Source organism: Corylus avellana, chromosome 2 (assembly GCF_965113065.1).
Source record: "Corylus avellana chromosome 2, dhCorAvel1.hap1.2, whole genome shotgun sequence".
Taxonomy (NCBI): Eukaryota; Viridiplantae; Streptophyta; class Magnoliopsida; order Fagales; family Betulaceae; genus Corylus; species Corylus avellana.
Genome location: NC_142491.1, coordinates 37,114,181 through 37,134,236, shown reverse-complemented (window position 1 = coordinate 37,134,236; position 20,056 = coordinate 37,114,181). Strand labels below are relative to the sequence as shown.

At 35.0% G+C, this 20,056-nt stretch overlaps 1 protein-coding gene across 1 annotated transcript; it reads right to left on the bottom strand.

Annotated features, from left to right (window-relative positions):
* Nucleotides 1–18,551: 18,551 nt before the first annotated feature.
* Nucleotides 18,552–19,094, bottom strand: LOC132182498 (uncharacterized). The gene has a single exon (XM_059595800.1). The coding sequence runs from the start codon at nucleotides 19,092–19,094 to the stop codon at nucleotides 18,552–18,554; it is 543 nt and encodes a 180-aa protein (XP_059451783.1).
* Nucleotides 19,095–20,056: the final 962 nt, after the last annotated feature.

The window sequence follows — 20,056 nt, the reverse complement described above, 5'->3', positions numbered from 1 at the left end:
AGTAAAGTTTTCAATGTAACAATCATATGACATGATGATGCAATATAAATATAAATTATAATACATGATAATCAAGAGAAATATGTCATAGTTCAACTCCATATGGTCTATTCAAGCCCCTAATCCCTTCTCGGTAGGGTCGACACTGTCCCGAGAGACCTGTAGTACAATACCAGTGTCTCAAATATTGCTACATATCATCTTCATTAGTGGCCCGATTGGATTTAAATTGTGGGTGATCTACATCACTAACAAAGTGGCCCATCCGTTTATGGGGCGCTGGCCACCTATAAAACTATTGAATCGAAGGCAAAAAAAGAAAAGTAAATCTCTTTAATTATAGGGTTAATCCATATAATAGTAAGCTCATAGCTATTATCCCGCACATTTGGTGTACCATGTCATAAAATACAATTATTCACAATCTTTTACATGCATTTAGAGCATCTCAAGCTGTGCCTTCAAACAAGCTTTTAAGTTCAATTAGCTATTATGTGCTATTTTCATCCTCCGACAGACTTTTTAATATGAAAATTTTCTAACAAGTCTACTGTAGCAACTTGTAAATTTTTTTTTATTATTTTCTCTCCTTTTTCTCTTTCTCTTTGTTAAAAAATATTATTTAAAGAGAATAGCTTGTCAATATTGGAGTTTGTATTGAAAAATGAGTAGGTAAGATAAAATAGAGGGGTTTTTGAGTAGCTAAAATAACTCTTATTGTTGGAGACGCTCTTACAAACTCATATTTCTTATCATTTTGTTATTCATCAATCATTTTCATAAAAATATAGCTCACACTATTATAAAATGTATTTCATGTAAGTTGTAGGATGCAATTTTAATACATAAAATAGTCATGCTATGAAAGAATTTAAATAACAAGCATCCATGTGAATTTTACATATTTTACTTGTTTTCCCAAGCAATCCTTCAAACAGTCACCAACCTTCAAATATGTGAAATAATCTAATATCAATCTCCAATTTAGATAAAAATATCCTTAACTCTATACGAGTGGCAAAATGGTCATGATGCCTAATTATCGAACATTTGATTATCTTATCGATCATTCGGCCTCTACTTCTAACAAATTAAGCTCCAAACTTCCATAGTTTAACACATCCTAAGGCTCTTCTAAGGTAGTAAATATGATTCTAACCCACAATAACACCTTCATTCAAAGTGAAATACATTCAATCATTAAGGAAAGACTAACTACCATTAAACGCATATTAAAGCTTAACATAATCTTGCACTAAGAAACCCATAATCTAGATCCACATGATAAATTTTTCTAAACCACGAAAACAACATTAACAAAAGCTAACATCTTGATAAACATCAAGCCTATTGATGCAGTTTTTAGTACAACTTGATCGGCAATGGATTGCCTACAAAATAACAAGAGCGTCAAAGGGGTCTCGGCCTTGGCCGGAGACTCTCCGATGCTTAAGTTAGCACTTATGTGGAGTCAAAATATAGCATGTGTAACAACCCTGATGGGAAAATTAATTAACTGGTAATTGACCTCATGGTTCGTCTCTCAGCTTTATCCCTCATGGGACAGAACTCAGGGATCTTAAACTCTCATAAACGAGAGAATTCAGTGGAAGACTTTGTTACTTAAAGGAAAAGGAAAGCAGTAACTAAACAACCATAAAATTCATACACTAGAATAATTATAACACCTCATAAATAAGCCATCAAATGTATCTGTCAACAGACCGTCATCAAAATAAACATATTATAGAACCATAAATATAATTGTCTTGCAAAAAGATAAAAGATCAAATCCTAAGCTTGAGTATTGCTAATGAGATGACAATCTTTATCATGTCTACCTGTGTGGTTCCTCCATCATCCCACATCGACTTCAGCTATACTGGGTCCAGGTCTTTAAATATAACCCTAATTGAATCCTGGGCCACCACCAAGTCTGATCCGTAGGCATCCTCCTCTAGACTAGCTAGATTGCGCAATTAGTATATAATGGAAGGGGAAGACACAAAAATAAAGCGAGTAAGTCCAAGGACTTAGTGAAAGTTAATGCACATAATACCCATGCCATTTTAGTGAAGAACTCCGTTTGGTAAAGTATACAACAGTTTAGTCATGACAGTTATTCAGAGATGCAATATAGATATAATACATGTTTATAATTATAAGTAACAATGATAGTTCAACAATATAGTCTACCCGAGATATTACCCATCCTCAGAAGGGTTGGTGCTGTCCCGAAGGACCTATAATGCAATACTGGTGCCCCGGATATTGTACACTACCATCCATAACACTAGCAACCCAACTGAGTCCAACCTCAGGTGGCCCACACTACTAATGATGTTTATCCTGTAGTGACCACCCGTTAAGGCTGCACTGGTCACGAACAGCCATTGGATCCAAGGCTCATATAACAACACACACATTTGACCATAAAATTAACATGTATAATAAGCATATGGCCGTTATCCCGCATGTACCGGTGTACCATGTCATACGATGCAATTAATATTATCCATATTTTATATGCATGATTTTACAAGTCTCTATGTCATTATCGTTGTTAAGTAGCACATTTTTCATAAAAAAAGCTAAAGTTCATGTGCAGCAATGAATATACTATGAAAGTTGTAAATATGCATGTTTTGGTACACAAAAATAGTCGTACAATGCGGGAAATAAATGGCGAGCATTATGAGAGTTAAAACTCACTTGGGTCCTAAAGATTATCCGAGTAACCCTCTAAAAGTCCCGAGCTCTCCAAGGTGGTGTTTGGTAACCGTGTTGCGCTGGGTAGACATTGTGCACTTTAGAAAAAAGTGCGTCTAATTAAAACGCAAGACATGTTGTTTACAAGGTTTTTTCTCACCCTTTCACAATACCCCATCTAGCAAAATTACGCTTTTATCCTCATGCATTTATTTATTTTTTTTATTTTTTTTCAGAGCACGACATCTTCCATTTTCTCCCTTGCGATCTCTCTCTTCTCCCTCACTCTTCTCCCATCTTCTCCCCATACCAGCTTACCAGCACCCCTCCTATATCTCACTTTCTCCCCCCACCCCCAAACCTTCATCCTTCGGCCACGCCTTGACACCAACATCTCCACAGGCGACACCCACCTACCTTGAAAGTTGATCGGCAATGGAAATAGAGTTATCAATCTAGGGTGTCACACGTAGCAATCAAAAAATAGAGTGAAGAAAATTTCCATTGCACCTTAATCGTGCTCTTGTGCATGAAGTCGTGGTTCGAGGTGTTGCCCACCGATTCCCGCATCTAGCTACACCAACAGAAGGCTGAGCTTTGGATGTGGAGGGCAGCACAAGTTTTTTGTGCGCCGACGTCCCCAATTTATGTAGTTTGAGAAAGTTATGTCTGTCTGTGACGCACATGACATAAACCTAGAAAATCTCTGAATCTAGATATGCTACCAAAAGCTGGGATCTATCTCGGGACATTTGAAAATAAGTAGAGGACATCGAGAAAAGCAAGCGTAGGTGTCTGAGTCTCTGTTTGTTGAAAAAGCAGATGGAAGTGATTGTTGATGCAGAGATTCGTGAGAGAGAAGAGGGAGAATCGTGAGAGAGAAGAGTGGTAAAGCTACAGGAGGCTACAGATTCATCGTTTATGGCAGAAATCTTTGTTGCAGAGAAAACGATTTTAATGCAAGCTGATTTTGGAAAAAGAGTCAATGGTGTAGGTAGTCTAATTCAGGTAGGAGATGAGTACTGGTAGGCTGGTAGAGGGATAAGATGGGAGAAGAGTGAGGAAGAAGAGAGAGATCGTAGGGGAGAAGAAGGAAAATGTCGTGGTCTGGAAAAAAATAAATAAATAAATGAGGGTAAAAGCGTAAATAGCCTTACATGGGTACTGTGATTGGTTTGAAAAAATATTGTAGATGAAAGATGCGCGTTTAATTAGATGCACAGATGGTCTTAAAGTGTACAGTGTCTACCCAGCACAACACGGTTACCAAACAAACCTCAAATCTGTGGAAAACCTCTTATTAGGCCTAAGTCCAACTAGAACAAACCCTAGACTCAAAAACAGGGGTCGTTGGGTGCTAGGCCAAAAAGGCCATTCCCTATACGACCCTAGCCGAGCACTCGACCCTAGGGACGAGCATTCATCTAGTGAAGTTCAGGCATAACCTTATTTGGTCCAACCGATTCCTGAACTTTCTCCGACTAGCCATAAGGCCAGGAAATAGATTTCTAGCACCTCCTAACTAACACGATACATTCGAATAACACGATTACGTCTAATGGAAAAGAATGACTAAACAAATTTAAATCGTAAAACTTTCTACAATAACTTACTCAGCTTTTAAGAACAAGAACCAAGCTAATAACTCATTGAAAATGGTAGAGGTTACCTCAACACGCAAGTCCTCCAAGTAGCACCTCCTTCCTCACCAAAGGCACACAACACTCACAAAACTAATTTGGCAGAGTTTCTTTAGGCTTCTAAGGTGAGAAAAAACGAATGGGGTGGGGTTTATTTATAGGGCAAGAGGCTGAGGGCAAAATAGAAAATATCAAGAAAGGATCGAGCGCTCGTGGTACTATTGGGTCGAGCGCTCATGTACTGTAATTCAGAGGGGTCAGAGTTGCAGGTGGCACGCGCGGGTAATAACCAACAGTCAACAAAAAGTCAACGAGCGCTTGTCATGGTCCCCACACGAGCGATCGTGTACGACTGCCAAGCAAGCGCTCGTGTATAGTCCTCATATGAGCATTCGTCTACTGTAGCTCTAAAATTTTGAAATACCCAAAATGCCCCTCTAGATGTTCCTACCCAAAGTCCGATTAATCCCCTAATTAAGGTGTCCTAAGCTTAATTAATTATTTGAGTCACTACAGCATGAGCTAAGAATCATCTTTTTTAGAATGATTTGATTGATCCATTTTATTGGATTTTATGTAATTGCTCTCCATGATCCATCTTCAGATGATTGATAGATAGTGGAAAGTAGTTTAGAGATAATGGGAGGGGGGGCGGGAGGGTGTCAATAGATCATGGGTTGTTCACATTCAGATAATGATTGAATGATAATCTCATGATGCTTGAGTGGGACCCATAGTAGATTTTATCCCCAACAGTTACCCTCGATTCCCATGGCTGACTTGTCCAACTAGTCGGACATCAGGAATCTTCTGTGTACTCGTGACCGAAATTACCCTTGTTCTTAATACCGAAGGTGAAGTGTTAGTCGTCAGGTGCTTGTCGAGACCACGGATGTTGGGGTGCCTTAGCATGTGGCATAGGTCTTACCCCCCAACTTGTGGCTCGGATTCAGTGAAATTGCCGTTTGGCAAACTTGTTAAGGTTTACAACTTGTCGAGTTGGGCCCGAGGCAAGGTCTTCATGATGGTGCGCGGGACGAGGCTACGTCTTTTGTGTCCCGGGTCAAGCATAACATGTGAGAGCTAAAACTGTACATTCGATAATAAGGAGCAAAGGGATTTCTCAATGGTTTGAATAGGGGTGTCAATGCGGGCTGTTAAAAACCGTCCGCTAACCGTTATAACCGCTAACCGCTAACTGCTTAACCGCTTAACCGTATTAACTGCTAACCGCCTAATCGCTATAACCGCCTAATCGCTATAACCGCCTAGCTGTTAGCGGTGATAGGGTTTACTAACCGCTAACCGCCTTTTTATATAATATATTTTTATAATTATAATTATAAAAATATTTATACATATAACATAATCACTTGATCATTAAATCACAATTTTTTTAAAAAATAATTAAATCACAATTTGAGTGTTAATATATTATCACTATAATTTATATGATTATATCACATGATCATTGATCATTAAATCATTTGATTATATAATAACAATTTTTTTTTATATATATATATATATATATATATATATAATATGACATAACTCATAAGTATACCAATTCATACTTATACAACAATTAAATATCTAGAGACTTATTTTTAATGTATATTATATATGTTATAAGTCTATATAAGTCTACATATGCATATGAATAATATAAATGTATAATATCAATACTTAATCATATGATTCAATGACAATTAAAATACTTTATTTAAGACTTCAAGTGAATCATATTATTAATGTACAATGATGATATGATTCGTATAATATCAAATTAAGTAATTAACATTGGATTAAACAATGACCAATGTGTTACTTATAAACACAATTTAAGTATTAATGTATTATCATTATATGTTATGACAGTTGTCTGAATTTTAAACTTTTTTTTATATGCTGTGTTGAATTTTTTTTTTTTTTTTAATTTTTTTTTTTTATATATATGTTGTTTTTTTTAAAAAAAAAAAAAAAGTTAACCAGTTATTTATTTATTTTCTTTTTTTAAGGAAAAGTTAACTGGTTATGATTTAATATTTAAGTACAAGTAAATGTAAATTTTGGGTCAAATATTTTTGATTTTACAATATGGGCTCTTTTTATAGCAATTGGGCCCAAGAAGACATAAACATACCAAAAAAAAAAAAAGGGTAAAAAAAAAAGCCAAAAGCCCTAAAGAAAGCCCAAAAAGAAGCCCAATTTTGAAAAAGTGGTTAGCGGGCAGTTATCTATTTCACTAAACACTAACCAGCGGTTAACCGCTAGGTGGTTAGTGAAATCTAATAACCGCTAAGGTGATTACGGTTAGCGGTTATTGTTAATAACCGCCAACCGTAACCGCCTTGACACCCTTAGGTTTGAAGCCTAGTATAGAGTAACTTCATAATTTGTCCAAAAATCTTCAATATTAGAAATTGAATCTTGTAGGACACGATTAACTAGATAACTCCAAAATTTATTTAATAGTCTTCGATAACAAAAATTGGAACCTAAAGTTTGTATGATGTGTATCAGAGCTTAAGTATCCTTGATAAAAGATATCATGATAAAATTCCTCAATGATTAAAAATTAAAGCCTACCAGTATTCTCCAAATAAAGATATTCCAATCACTACAAAAAAAAAGGCATTTTTTGACGTGTGCTACAGTGTAAAATTTTTGCCACCTCAGCAATTTTCTCTCGTTTTATATATAAAACGTCAGGGAAATTTTTCCTGACGTGTGAACAGTAACACGTCAGAATTTTCTGACATGTTACTGTTCACACGTCAGGAAAAATTTCACGTGGCAAACACACCAACGTCGGGAGGTTCATTCATTTTCTTAAAAAAAAAAATTGAGAAAATTGCTGACGTGTGAGGACTTACCACGTCAGAAAATTCTGACGTGGTATTACGCCACGTCAGAAAATTCTGACGTGGCATAACGCCACGTCAGAATTTTTCTGACGTGGTATATCGCCACTTCAGAAATTTTCTGACGTGGCATAACGCCACGTCAGAATTTTCTGACGTGGTATTACGCCACGTCAGAAATTTTCTGACGTGGTATTACGCCACGTCAGAAATTTTCTGACGTGGCGATATATCACGTCAGAAATTTCCTGACGTGGCGTTATGCCACGTCAGAAAATTTCTGACGTGGCACAACGCCACGTCAGACTACTCATATATATATATATATATATCAGATATTTTAAATCATAATATCTAAAATTATTATATATATCAGATATTTATATATAATTATAATTTTATAAATAAAATTATATTAAAATTATCAGATATTTAAATATAATTATAAGATTATTAAATATAGCTATAATTATACCTATATAGCTATATATATTATATTATATTTTATATATATATATATATTTTTTATTTTGATATTTATTTCTGACGTGCCAGGTGTCGTACGTCAGAAATTTCTGACGTGCAACACCTAGCACGTCAGGAAATTACCTCGATTGGCCCCCTTTAGGCGGGATTTTGAACTTCTTTCCCTCTTTTTATTTCCCCCCTCAACTTTTTCCCACTTATTAATTTTTACCTCTTCATTTTTTTTTCCCAGCACATTCTCTCTCCTGTCTCAATCTCCCTGCAGCACTTTTTTTTTCCCAGCTGCTTCTCTGCAGTCTGCACGGCACCTCTAGAGGATGAAGAGAAACAAAAGGAAAAGGGAAAAAGTGAGAAGCATGCAGCAGATCGAAGAAAAAAGAAAAGGAGAAGAGAAGAAGAAAAAGAAAAGGAGAAGAGAAGAAGAAGAAAAAAAAAGAAAAAAAAGGAGAAGAGAAGAAGAAGAAGAAGAAGAAGAGGAGAAGATCGATAAGAAGATTTTCTGGGTTTTTCAGATTGATTTTTTGATTTCTTGATGGTTGGTTTTAAATTTTTGAAGATGTTTTCGGTTTGAGTTTTTGAAAATATTTTCAAAAACTCAAACCATGGTGCAGATCTGCACCATGGAGATAGAAAAGAAGAGGGAGAGAGTGAGAAAATTAAATGGGGAAATGGGAGCTAGAGCTGGAGAAAAGAAGAGAGAGAGAGAGAGAATTGAGAAAAGAAGAAAGGGTGGCCGGCCATGGTGCAGAGAAATGTGTTTCTCTGCACAGCAGCTCCCTCACGCGTGAGGGAGCTGCTGTGCAGAGGAATGCCCAAAAAAATGGAAAATTAAAATTTAATTAATAAATTTTTTAATTAAAAAAAAAATTTCAGAAAAAATTTAAGAAATGAAAAATTAATATTTTATTTAATTTTTCAATTTTCTGACGTGGCAGAACTGCCACGTCAGAAAATATTTCTGACGTGTGACAAAGTAAAACGTCAGAATTTTCTGACGTTTTACCCACTCACACGTCAGGAAATTTTTTTTCCTGACATCTATGTTTCTGACACTCGACACGCGTCAGAAACGACCCGTCCGAAAAATTTCCTGACGCGTCAGACACTAAAAAACGTCAGAAATCTCCTGTCATAAAAAAATTGTTTTTTTGTAGTGAATGGTAGAAATTAGACATTTTTTCTCAAACAGGATTACATTCTGACTCATCCTGAAAACGAATCAATTATCCCATTTTTACTCAAGGCAAAGGCAATTGTGGAGTTTCATACCAGTTGTGGATATTCTTGTTGTAGATGATATTCTAGTGCAACATTGGATATGGTAGGTCGAGGCATATAACATTCCGACCAGCATTTTGCCATGATGCCTAAAGAGAGACTTATATGTCTAAGTATTTTATGTGTAGACTTAAAATAGATGAGATATATGTAGCAGCTTTACTGCTAGTAAGTATAAGCATAATTGTACCTTTTTCTGGGCAGAACTGAATGTTTGGGGGCAAGGGCTTTTGTAAGACCTGATAAAATAATTAAGTTTATTATTAATAACCTAATAGTAATCAAATTTAATTAATGAGATAAATAGCACATGGGACCAGTTAGAATAATTGATATAATAATAATGACCATCATAGTTGAAATATAAACAAGATTGATTAATAATAATAATATTTGCGTGATAATAATATAATAACAATATTATTTAATGATGATATATTATGTAATATAAGTTTTAAGTGATAAAGAGATTAACTAATAATAATGGTAGTGTGACAAATGATTAATAAATAAAATAGATTAATGGTAAGTTGTAGCTAGAATAAATAAAAGTAGTGTGAGGAATAAAAGAGGACAATAAAGATAGAATCAATATGTAGTGGGGTAATCTTGCAATTTTAAAAAGATGGGGCTTTAAAATAAAAATGATATCTAACTAATGCCACGTGTTGGGCTACCATTGGCTATATGGGATATCCTTTATCCCTTTATCCCATCTCTTTCCCCTACTCTCATCTCACGCACACCCTCTCTCCCCTTTCTTTCTTTCCTTCGTTTATTTCCTTCTCATCTCCTTTTCTCTCCTCTTCTTTACACACACGCACACATGGCCGAGAGAGAGAGAGAGAGAGAGAGAGAGAGAGAGAGAGAACGATGGTGAGATTGAGGGAGAGGAGCTGCTGACCGTGGAGAAGAAGAAGAAGAAGAAAGTGAGGAACGAAAATGGGATTTCCGACCATGGATTGTTGTTAGGTAAATCTCTAAGCTTTCTCTCATGATTTTTTGTTCTACCCATTGGATTGAAAGCTTGAAATTATAATAATTTGGGGAATTTCTATTTAGGTCCAAAAATTGAGTGAATTTTAATGAGAAGCCTAATTCCTATAATTAGTTTGAGGGGGCTTTTGTGGATAGTGGATTGCTAAGCATGATTTAAGTTTTGGGTTATTGAATTAATGGGTTGAAACTCTAATTTTACCTATTGGTAAAGTATGGACATAAACCCTAATTGGTAAAGTATGGACATAAACTCTAATTGGTATAGTATGAATTAAATTGGGGCCTTTAGTATGTGAACACTAGGATGGCTAATTGGATGGGTTAATTGCATTTGAAGTGTTAATTAACCCTAGGCTTTCATGGGTTTAATAGAAATTGATGAATATGGATTTAGGTTCTAATGTCATATTAAAATCATAGTAATTATCATAAGTGTTTATGAGTATTATAAATTGAGGTAAACGACAATGAGAATGGATATATAAATGTTACGTATGATAAGGGAGTAAATGAGTATTTAATGTAATGAGTAGTAAATAGATAAGTAGATGGGTATAATGGTAAACATGTTGATAAACATAGAGTATGATAAGGTTATGTAATAAAATGATTTAAGATGAGATGATTGTATATTATTGGTTGCCCAAATATAACCTTAAGGCATTAGAGTATTATATGTATAAATTGGTTATGTTGTAAAAATGCATAACTAGACTTTGAATTCACTTAGTATTGCAATTAAATATATATGTACAATAAAAGTGACATAAGCGCGTTATTGAAATTGGATTAACTTAATATCCGTTTAAATTATGTAATTACCTAATATACTTTCATATCATGAATTAATAAAGTAATAAGTTGCTAATGTAAAGATGGAATTCATTAAGTGTGTATTTAGTAATCAAGTTAATACATGGTGTATGAATATGGTAACCTTGGGAGTCTTAGTGTAAAGTAATTAATTAGAATAAGGGCCTTAGTTGAGTTGGCTTATATGGAGAGTCTTTGGTGCTTAGTTAATGTCTAGGAGAGTAAGAGATGCTACAAGAGAGCATGGGGGTAGCTATGTGTGTAATAAGGTGTAGAGTTTGATAGTTTAACCAAGTCTAATGATGCGGTTAATTGCAGGCATGTAATGTGATATTTGAGGCTTAGGACTCGATCTAGTCTTCCAATGTGTGGTATGGGTAATCGGATCGATGGAGCACTTCGAAAGGATCACTTGAGTCATGAGTCATTTGCAGGCTACAAGGTAAGTATTTTATGGGTTTACAAGATAATGTGATAATTATGTTGTTATGAGCATTGGATGGTTCTCATGGTTTATGACATGATTCTATGATTTTTATAATGTAAGTTATGATAGTATATGAGTTCAAGGTATTGTTATCATGAGCATGATCATGGCATGAGCAATGTAACATAAATGGGGTTCAACTCTGGTAGCGATGACAAGTCTCTTACCGTAGAGCTGGCCTATGCATAACAAGAACGGGGTTCAACTCCGGTAGTGATGACAAGTCTCCTACCGTAGAGCTGGCCTCATGCATAACGAGAAACGGGGTGACGGCTCCCGGTAGTGATGACAAGTCTCCTACTGCAGGGCTGGCCTCATGCATAATGAGAAACGGGGTGACAGCTCCCGGTAGTGATGACAAATCTCCTACCGCAGGGCTGGCCTCATATGTAAAAGAGAAACAGGGTGACGACTCCCGGTAGTGATGACAAGTCTCCTACCGCAGGGCTGGCCTCGTATGTATAAGAGAAACGAGGTGACAGCTCCCAGTAGTGATGATAAGTCTCCTACCGTAGGGCTGGCCTCACAGTGAAAATTGCACAAGATGATGAGCATGAGCATGCATGGCATATGATTGGTTGATGATCTTTATACTAGGCGTATCTGTATGCATATGTGACTGGTATGGGATAGACGCATATGTATACCGTTACAAATGGTTGTATATAATGATATTTATGCTAGACGTATCAGTATACATATGAGACGGGAGATGGAACCGTGCGTATGTATATCGTTATGGATAGATGATGCATGTTGACTTTCAATATGTTTTATTGTTAAGCTAATTGAATTGTAAGTATGTTTTTAAATGATGACTCTTTTAGATAGCCCAGTGAGTTATATACTGCTGAGCGTCTCTATTTCATGGAGATGGCGGGCTCATGAAATTCGCCTGCATCATGGGTGGTGGTGATTCCCGTGGTGCAGACGATGTTGTGGATGCAAGTACAGAGACGATAGATGAGGATTCTATCCCCATGTATTTGGGCCACGATGTTTGAGGCCTAGATGCGTCGGGAGTTGATTTTGTTGGACTAGTTATTAGTCCTCTTTGTTAGAGCATTTATGTACATGCTTAGATGTTGGTATTTTGTCTATGGCTCGTGTCGCATGTGACACTTTGTTTAACCATTCTTTTGTATGTAAAGCTCTACTCACATAGATGTATTTGTCAGCTTTAATGTGTTATGTATGTCTTATGTTATTTATGTTTCGCTATAAAGATATGAACTCTGATTAATCATGGACGATGCATATAGCTCTGTGAGACTTATGATATTGTCAATCAAGTTAATGCATGGGTTTGTGGCATACTGTGGTATCGCCATGCACTGTGACAATTCGCTTTGTTGTGGGTTATTGGTTTTTAAAAGAAAAATTTTCAATTATGCTTTATCAAGCGGGTCGTCACAGCTTTGAAGCTTTCATGCCATGTGTTCGCTCAAAAACAGAACTATATGCTTCTCATTTCTCGAAAGGTTTCGGTACTCTCGGAAACGAGCCTGTAGGCTTCTCATTTTCAGAGAGGTTTGTCAAGCGCTCTCCCAGTTGGCCGGGCATTCTTTTGGTCTTTGGTCGTCCCTCTCCCTTGCCGAGCATACTCGAGGCAATGGCACATTGGGAAATCTTTGGCGGATAAGGACGTTTTGCATCCCTGTCGGCAAGTTGCCTTAACAATTGAGTAGAGCTTCATGGATTCAAGTATTTCCTGTAGAAGCTTTATAAGAGGAAAGATATATCGCAGCTATGCTACTTAATTGTTAGTTCAAGTATGGCTAGACTGTAATCCAGATTGATCTGGCGCTTTAATTGATGAGCAAAAATAATTTAAAGCATCATTTTTCAACTATTGCAATAACTTAGCAAGTGTGCTAAAATTGGATATCATTGAGCAATTCGTGCTCAATCATCAATTATAAAAGTAAATGTAAAGTAGATGGAAAAAGTTTTACCGAAATTTGATGGTCGCAAGTTGTTGAGCTTTTTGATGCTCGAGCTTTGTCCCTCGGAGTTGTGACTCTTGGAATCTTCTTCCGTAATCCATATTGATCTGGTGTTGGGGCTTTGCTGCCATTTTGGTCCCTTGAAGCTTAGGACTAGTCTCTCGAAGGATTTGGTTTTTTGTGCTTTCTGCGGGCTCAAAGTGGAGCTGGTTGCTGCATATTGCTATGTTGCCACGCACAATGAATGAAAGGAATTCTGTGAATTGTTCAAGACACATCTAGCAATGACAAATTGCTATTGCTGTCTATCGTCTTCCTTTATCTTTATAATCTCCAGAGAGAATCCAGTTAGTATGAATTGCTCGTGAAAGGTCTCCTCTGCTCAAAATGAGGCTAACACAGTTCCTCTGCGAGGAGACTTTAATGATGCTCGGAATCTTAGAGGATGTTGAGAACCTCAATGGTGCTAAGAGTCTTGCTAGGAGTCCTTCGAAGCAGCTTGGATGATGGCCTATTGATTGGGATGATCGCTAGAGGTGCTTGGATTGCCTAAGTCACAAGTATGAGATTCTTGTACTCATCACCTACGCCCAAGCCCAGATTTGAAACTGCTTGTATGCTACACGTGTAGCTCTATTCTTGGAAGCATTAAAAAGCCTCTCTCTATTGATGAGAGCAACATAGGAATTTGCTTTACAATCCCCAAAATCAAATATTTGTATTATATAATCATATCCCTTTCTAGAAATTGACATATATTTATAATACAAAAATAAGTTATCAACACTTAGCAGCGTCTTCCTTTATGGCATTGATGGGTTAGAATTTTATTTTATTTTATTTATTTATTTATTTTGTTTTTAGGGCAATGAGTTATCAAAGCACGTATATTTATATATGCAAAAATGCTCCCATAAACAGTTAACTGAGCATGAACTTATCTTGCTTTTCTACAGAGATCAACACTTTCATCGACCCATTTCTTGGTCTGGCAGTCTTGAACTTTCCCTTTTTATTTTTTATTATTTTATTATTATTATTTTTTTTTTTGAAGGAAACTTTCCCTTTTTATTGATCTGCAATAATTTGGCAAAAGAGAGCATGTGCACCCAAATAATAGCAATGATATTGTAGAAATATTTTCAAAATTAATAGTTATCAAATATTATTTTGTGTCTTGGGAATCTTTTAAAATGAAAGTTTTTAAACTGCATTGAATGAAGAGAGTCCCACATTGGAAAGAGAGAAGATTTTGTTGGCATTTATAAAGCCCAACAAACTTAAGCTATTAAATGAGCTATACTAGGATACACTTTAGTGCTTGTTATAGTACGGTGCAAAGCACTGGACGCACAAATGCACATGGCGTGGGCTGTAGGGCGCTTCAGGCATCAGAACTCAGAGCGATCTGATCATGACCATTCATTTTTGAGCGATCAAGATCGTTTGATCAAGTGGTTTGATCTAAACCGTAGGATGCTTCTAGGTAGATCCAGTGGTTGGATTTACTGGACTATAGTTAAAGTTAATTGTAAAATTAAATTAACTTTGATCTAACGGTTGAGATTAAATAATTAAGGTTTAATGATTATTATTAGATAATTATTTAATCTAACAGTATTAAGTGTATGTTCGATAAGCAGTTTAATTTCGAAATTCAAAAACAACAGTTTATTTTCGAAATTTAAAATAGCAGTTTAATTTTGAAATTCAAAATTATTTAGTAGTCAAGTGGATAATTATCTCTGATTATTCAATTAATTTAAAACTCTTCTCTGGAATTTATCAATTAATTTAAAACTCTTCTCTGGAATTTATTTTAATATTATTAGGGGTGTCAAGGCGGTTACGGTTATTGGCAATAACCGTTAACAGTAACCGCTTTAGCGATTAGTAAATTTCACTAGCCGCAACCGCTAGGCGGTTAGCGGTTAATGAAATAGATAACCGCCCGCTAACCGCTTTTTCAAAATTGAGATTTTTGGGCCTTTTTGGGGTTTTTTTTACCCTCTTTTTTTTTTTTTTTTAGTGTCTTCTTGGGCCCAATTGCTATAAAAAAGAGCCCAAATTAAAAAATCAAAAATATTTGACTCAAAATTTACATTTACTTGTATTTTTTTTTAAAAAAAAAGGTTCAAGGGTAAAACTATTAACTATCAATGATTCAATTTTAAAAAAATTGTTACAAATGGTTCAAAAAATTCAAAATTGTTCAAAAAATGGTTAATTTTCTTTATTTTTATTTTTTCAAAAAATGGTTAAATTTCTTTTTGCCTAAAAAATGTTCAAAAAATACATTAATACTTCAATTATGATTATAAGTAACACAATTTTTGAATCTAATGTCAATTACTTAATTTGATATTATATAATCATATAATCTCATTAAATTATATCATATGATTAATTATTTAAATTATTATCATATTTATAATTTACTTATAATCTTTTTTCTTTGAATTGAACTTAATATCTAGTGGTAAATGGTAATGTTCAAACTCCTAAATCCTAAATTCCTAAAGTATCTAATAATGCTTTAATTAAATTGTAGTTATAAGTAATATATTGTTTAATTCAATTGAATCAATTGTGATTATCATTTTACATGAATCATATGATCATTAACTTGTAGACTTATGACTTATGAGTTATGTCATATTATATATGTATTATTTATTATTATATAATCATATGATTTAATGATCAAGTCATCATGTGATATAATCATATCAATTATAGTGATAATATATAGATTACTAAAATTATAATGATAATACATTAATACTTAAATTGTGTTTATAACACATTAGTCATTGTTAAATCTAATATCAATTACTTAATTTGATATTATACGAATCATATCATCATTGTACATTAATAATATGATTCACTTGAAGTCTTGAATAAAGTATTTGAATTGTCATTGAATCATATGATTAAGTATTGATATTATACATTTATATTATTCATATGCATATGTAGACTTATATAGATTTATAACATATATAGACTTATAAGTTTATAACATACATTGAAAATAAGTCTCTAGATATTTAATTGTTGTATTAGTATGAATTGGTATACTTATGAGTTTTGTCATATTATATATGTATAATTTGTTATTATATAATCAAATGATTTAATGATCAATTGATCATGTGATATAATCATATAAATTATAATGATAATATATTAATACTCAAATTGTGATTTAATTATTTTTTAAAAAAATTGTGATTTAATGATCTTGTGATTATATGATATAATCATATAAATTATAGTGATAATATATTAATACTCAAATTGTGATTTAATTTTTTTTTTTTAAAAAAAAAAAATTGTAATTTAATGATCAAGTGATTATATTATATGTATAAATATTTTTATAATTATAATTATAAAAATATATTATATAAAAAGGCGGTTAGCGGTTACGGTTAGTAAACCCAATAACCACTAACCGCTAGGTGGTTATAACGGTTAGGCGGTTAGTGGTTAATACGGTTAAGCGGTTAGCGGACAGTTTTTAACCCCCGGCATTGACACCCCTAAATATTATCAAGAGTCTTTCTCTTTTGATTTGATAGAAAATTTAAGGATATTTTCGGGTTTAATTCGTTTGTGCAAAATGCAGTTAAAACAACAGGAGAAAAATTTGTTGTAATTAACCCTATTGCATACCAGTTTTGGTGGGGGCAAATATTTTCTTAAAGGAAAGTGACTTTGTAACACACCTTACACTTTATGAGCATTTTCCTTTTCTGTATTTTCCCCAATTTCTTTTACAAATATTTCTCAATCAGTGAGATAAGAAGCAAGAAAATTGAGCTCTCCTTTGTGGCACATAATAATATTTTAATAAAATAAGCATCACATTTGTTTTTTATTGGCTTTCGTTAGATGTAAATGAAAGAATTTGATAAGAAAAAACAATTGTTCAACTTCCCTTCTGCATCCGGATGTACGTGTGTGGCCAAACAAATAATGCACATATACCTTATTCGCTATAAGGTTTGGGGGTGACGTCAAGTGGCCTTTTTGTTTTCTCCCTTATAGTCAAATCTAATGGATCAAAGACATGTAAAAGAGAGGCTTAGAGGTGAGATGAGTAGCACCGAGGGCCATGTATATAATTTTGGCATGTGATTATGGATCACAATGTACAATAAAAAATGAAATTGAACTCACAACTTCTATACATGTTCTAGGCAAGAGACTTTCAAACCCAACTAAAATTTCCATCTTTTTTTTTTTTTTTAGATACAAATTTGCGTTGGCATATATATATATATAGCTTACGGATCAAATCTGTATGTACGTAAGAGCATTTTCTTGTGAATCCAATGAATGCCACAACACAAATTTGTTACAGTCGGATGCAGATCCCAACTGATTGCCCTTTCGTTCAAGAGTCTCAAACGACGGATCCAAGACCTTGCAGAGAGATTTGACGAAATCAAACACCGATTTGGTGTACGTACAAACAAATCTAATACAATCGACTATGGATCGTGATTTTTAAAAAGGATGAGAGCTGTCGTCCTCATAGACGGTGTCAAACTGTTGATGCAGTTTTTGGTACAACTTGACCGGTGATGGATTGTCTGCAAAATAATAAGAGCATCAAATGGGTTTCGGCGATTTGATCCATCCCTTTTATTGGATTTTATGTAATTGCTCTCTCCATGTTCCATCTTCAGATGGTTGATGGATGATAGATAGTGGGAGGTGGTTTAGAGATAATGGGGTGATCAATAGATCAAAGGTTATCCACATTCAGATAATGGTTAAGAGATAATCTCATGATGCTTGAGTGGGACCCATAATAGATTTTATCCCAAACAAAGCCAAAACAGTTGGACAATATCTCTCTCGAAGATAAGACCAAAGATAACTTATTTCTCTGTCCCAAAATTCCACTCTCTCTCTCACTCTAGGGTTATGAGATAAAGAGGGCCACTAAAATAAGAAAGCATTGACCTAGGTGTGGATTTATAGGCCTCTCATGAACGTTCAAAAGGGATGTGTTGTCCAAATTTTTTTTAAAAAAATTCCATATACTATATCAAACATTTGGAGTCCAACATCGAACATTTAGTGTCGTCCCACTCCAACGTTCGAGATCCAAATCTAAATTTTATGTGAAAACTACAACATCTTGATATATATATATATACTTTTTACGTATAAAATGCGCTATTTAGTTTTTTTTTTTTGTTTGGAAGGCCCTTTCCTATTTAGTTGGAACAATGTAAAAAGAAAAATAAATTAATACGATGGATTCCTCCTCTATCACATAATTATTACATGGTTTGCAGCTCATTAATTATAAGGTCCTTGAGGGTGCCAGCCTCAAGTGGAGATCAACATCGTCTCCTCCGGCTCCATACATTTCGGCAATTGACGTGGCTTTTCTGGGGGGCGCCAGATCACCTGGGCCCGCAGCAGGAAGCTGATGTGGGCGCCCGACAGGTGTATTATTAGTATTACCGATGCTTGGGGACCCACCTGAACAAACGAACGATCCTGATCTCCCTGCTGCATGCGCAGCCATCATTGGGACAGCTCCTACGACAAACCGTTGATGGTGATGATGATGATAATCGTTTTGGAACTGGGCCCTCTTGGCCCATTGCCGTTCTCTCTTGTGCGCATTTTGATGGCCGCCCAGCGCTTGGGAGTTTGAGAATTCCCGGTTACAGTACTGGCACTCAAACGATCTCTTTCTATATCCAATATCACACGGCACTGATATTGCCGGCACATCGTCACAGCCTGTCACCGGAAAACCAAATAGCCTTAGCACCGACGATGGTTTCTTGTCGGACGCTGACTCATCAACGAAGAAGGTGTTCTCCGATGAACTCATGGTATCTTATAATTAATGTCTCTCTGATAGGTTATATATATATATATGGGGTGTGTGAGATATATGGGGGAATGAATTCTCAAATGCATGTATATATAGAGAGGGGGACCGGAGGATAGATATGTGCCATGCAAACGAACACAAATAGCCTCAAAACTCATGAGCATCAGTTAAAATCCCAAGTATATTCAAAGCCCTGGAGAGAGAATAATGCTGTATAACTGTTGCTTTGTTGTCTTTTGCTATGAAAGATTGATAGTGAGTCTTGCACTCACCCCCTACCTACAAAATAAGCTTTAGTTTCTGCCCTGCCCTGCCCTACAAGTTGTCGGCTAAGATGCAACTTTTTTGTCTTTTAAAAATATTATTTAATGGACCGTTATATGTACGACCACTATAATAGAACTAGAATGACGTCACAGCAAAACTTCTGGTGAGCAAAAGTAGAATGGTAGCGCTGGCTTTTGGATCTAAATTGAGACGATGTGCTGCTCTGCTATTTTGGGGTCGATTCCAAGTATATCGTTGTGGGTCGAGACGAACACATTCTTGTTATGTTTTAAAAATTCCGCAGGCTAAATTTAGGATAAAAGCCGCATAATAGTCTACAAAATTATACTATGTACTATATCTTTTATATATATATATATATATATATATATATATATATTATAAAGTGAGAATAATGTTACAACGTCTACTAATGTCCTTTGGGCTGAGGTGGCAATTTTTTTTTAAAAAAAAAAAAAAAATTAAACCAAGAAAATCGGTCTTTTCTCTCTCCTACATTCCTTTTTTTTTTTCTCTATTGATCATCTCTCTTCCTCAAAAAATCTCAAATCTCTCTCTTCCGATCCTCCATAACCCAAAAGATGGGAGGCTAAAAACAACGGACACCTTAGGTAAGAAGGAGCCGAGAAGAACAGCAGTAGTAGACGTTGTAGCATTTCTCTATTAAAATT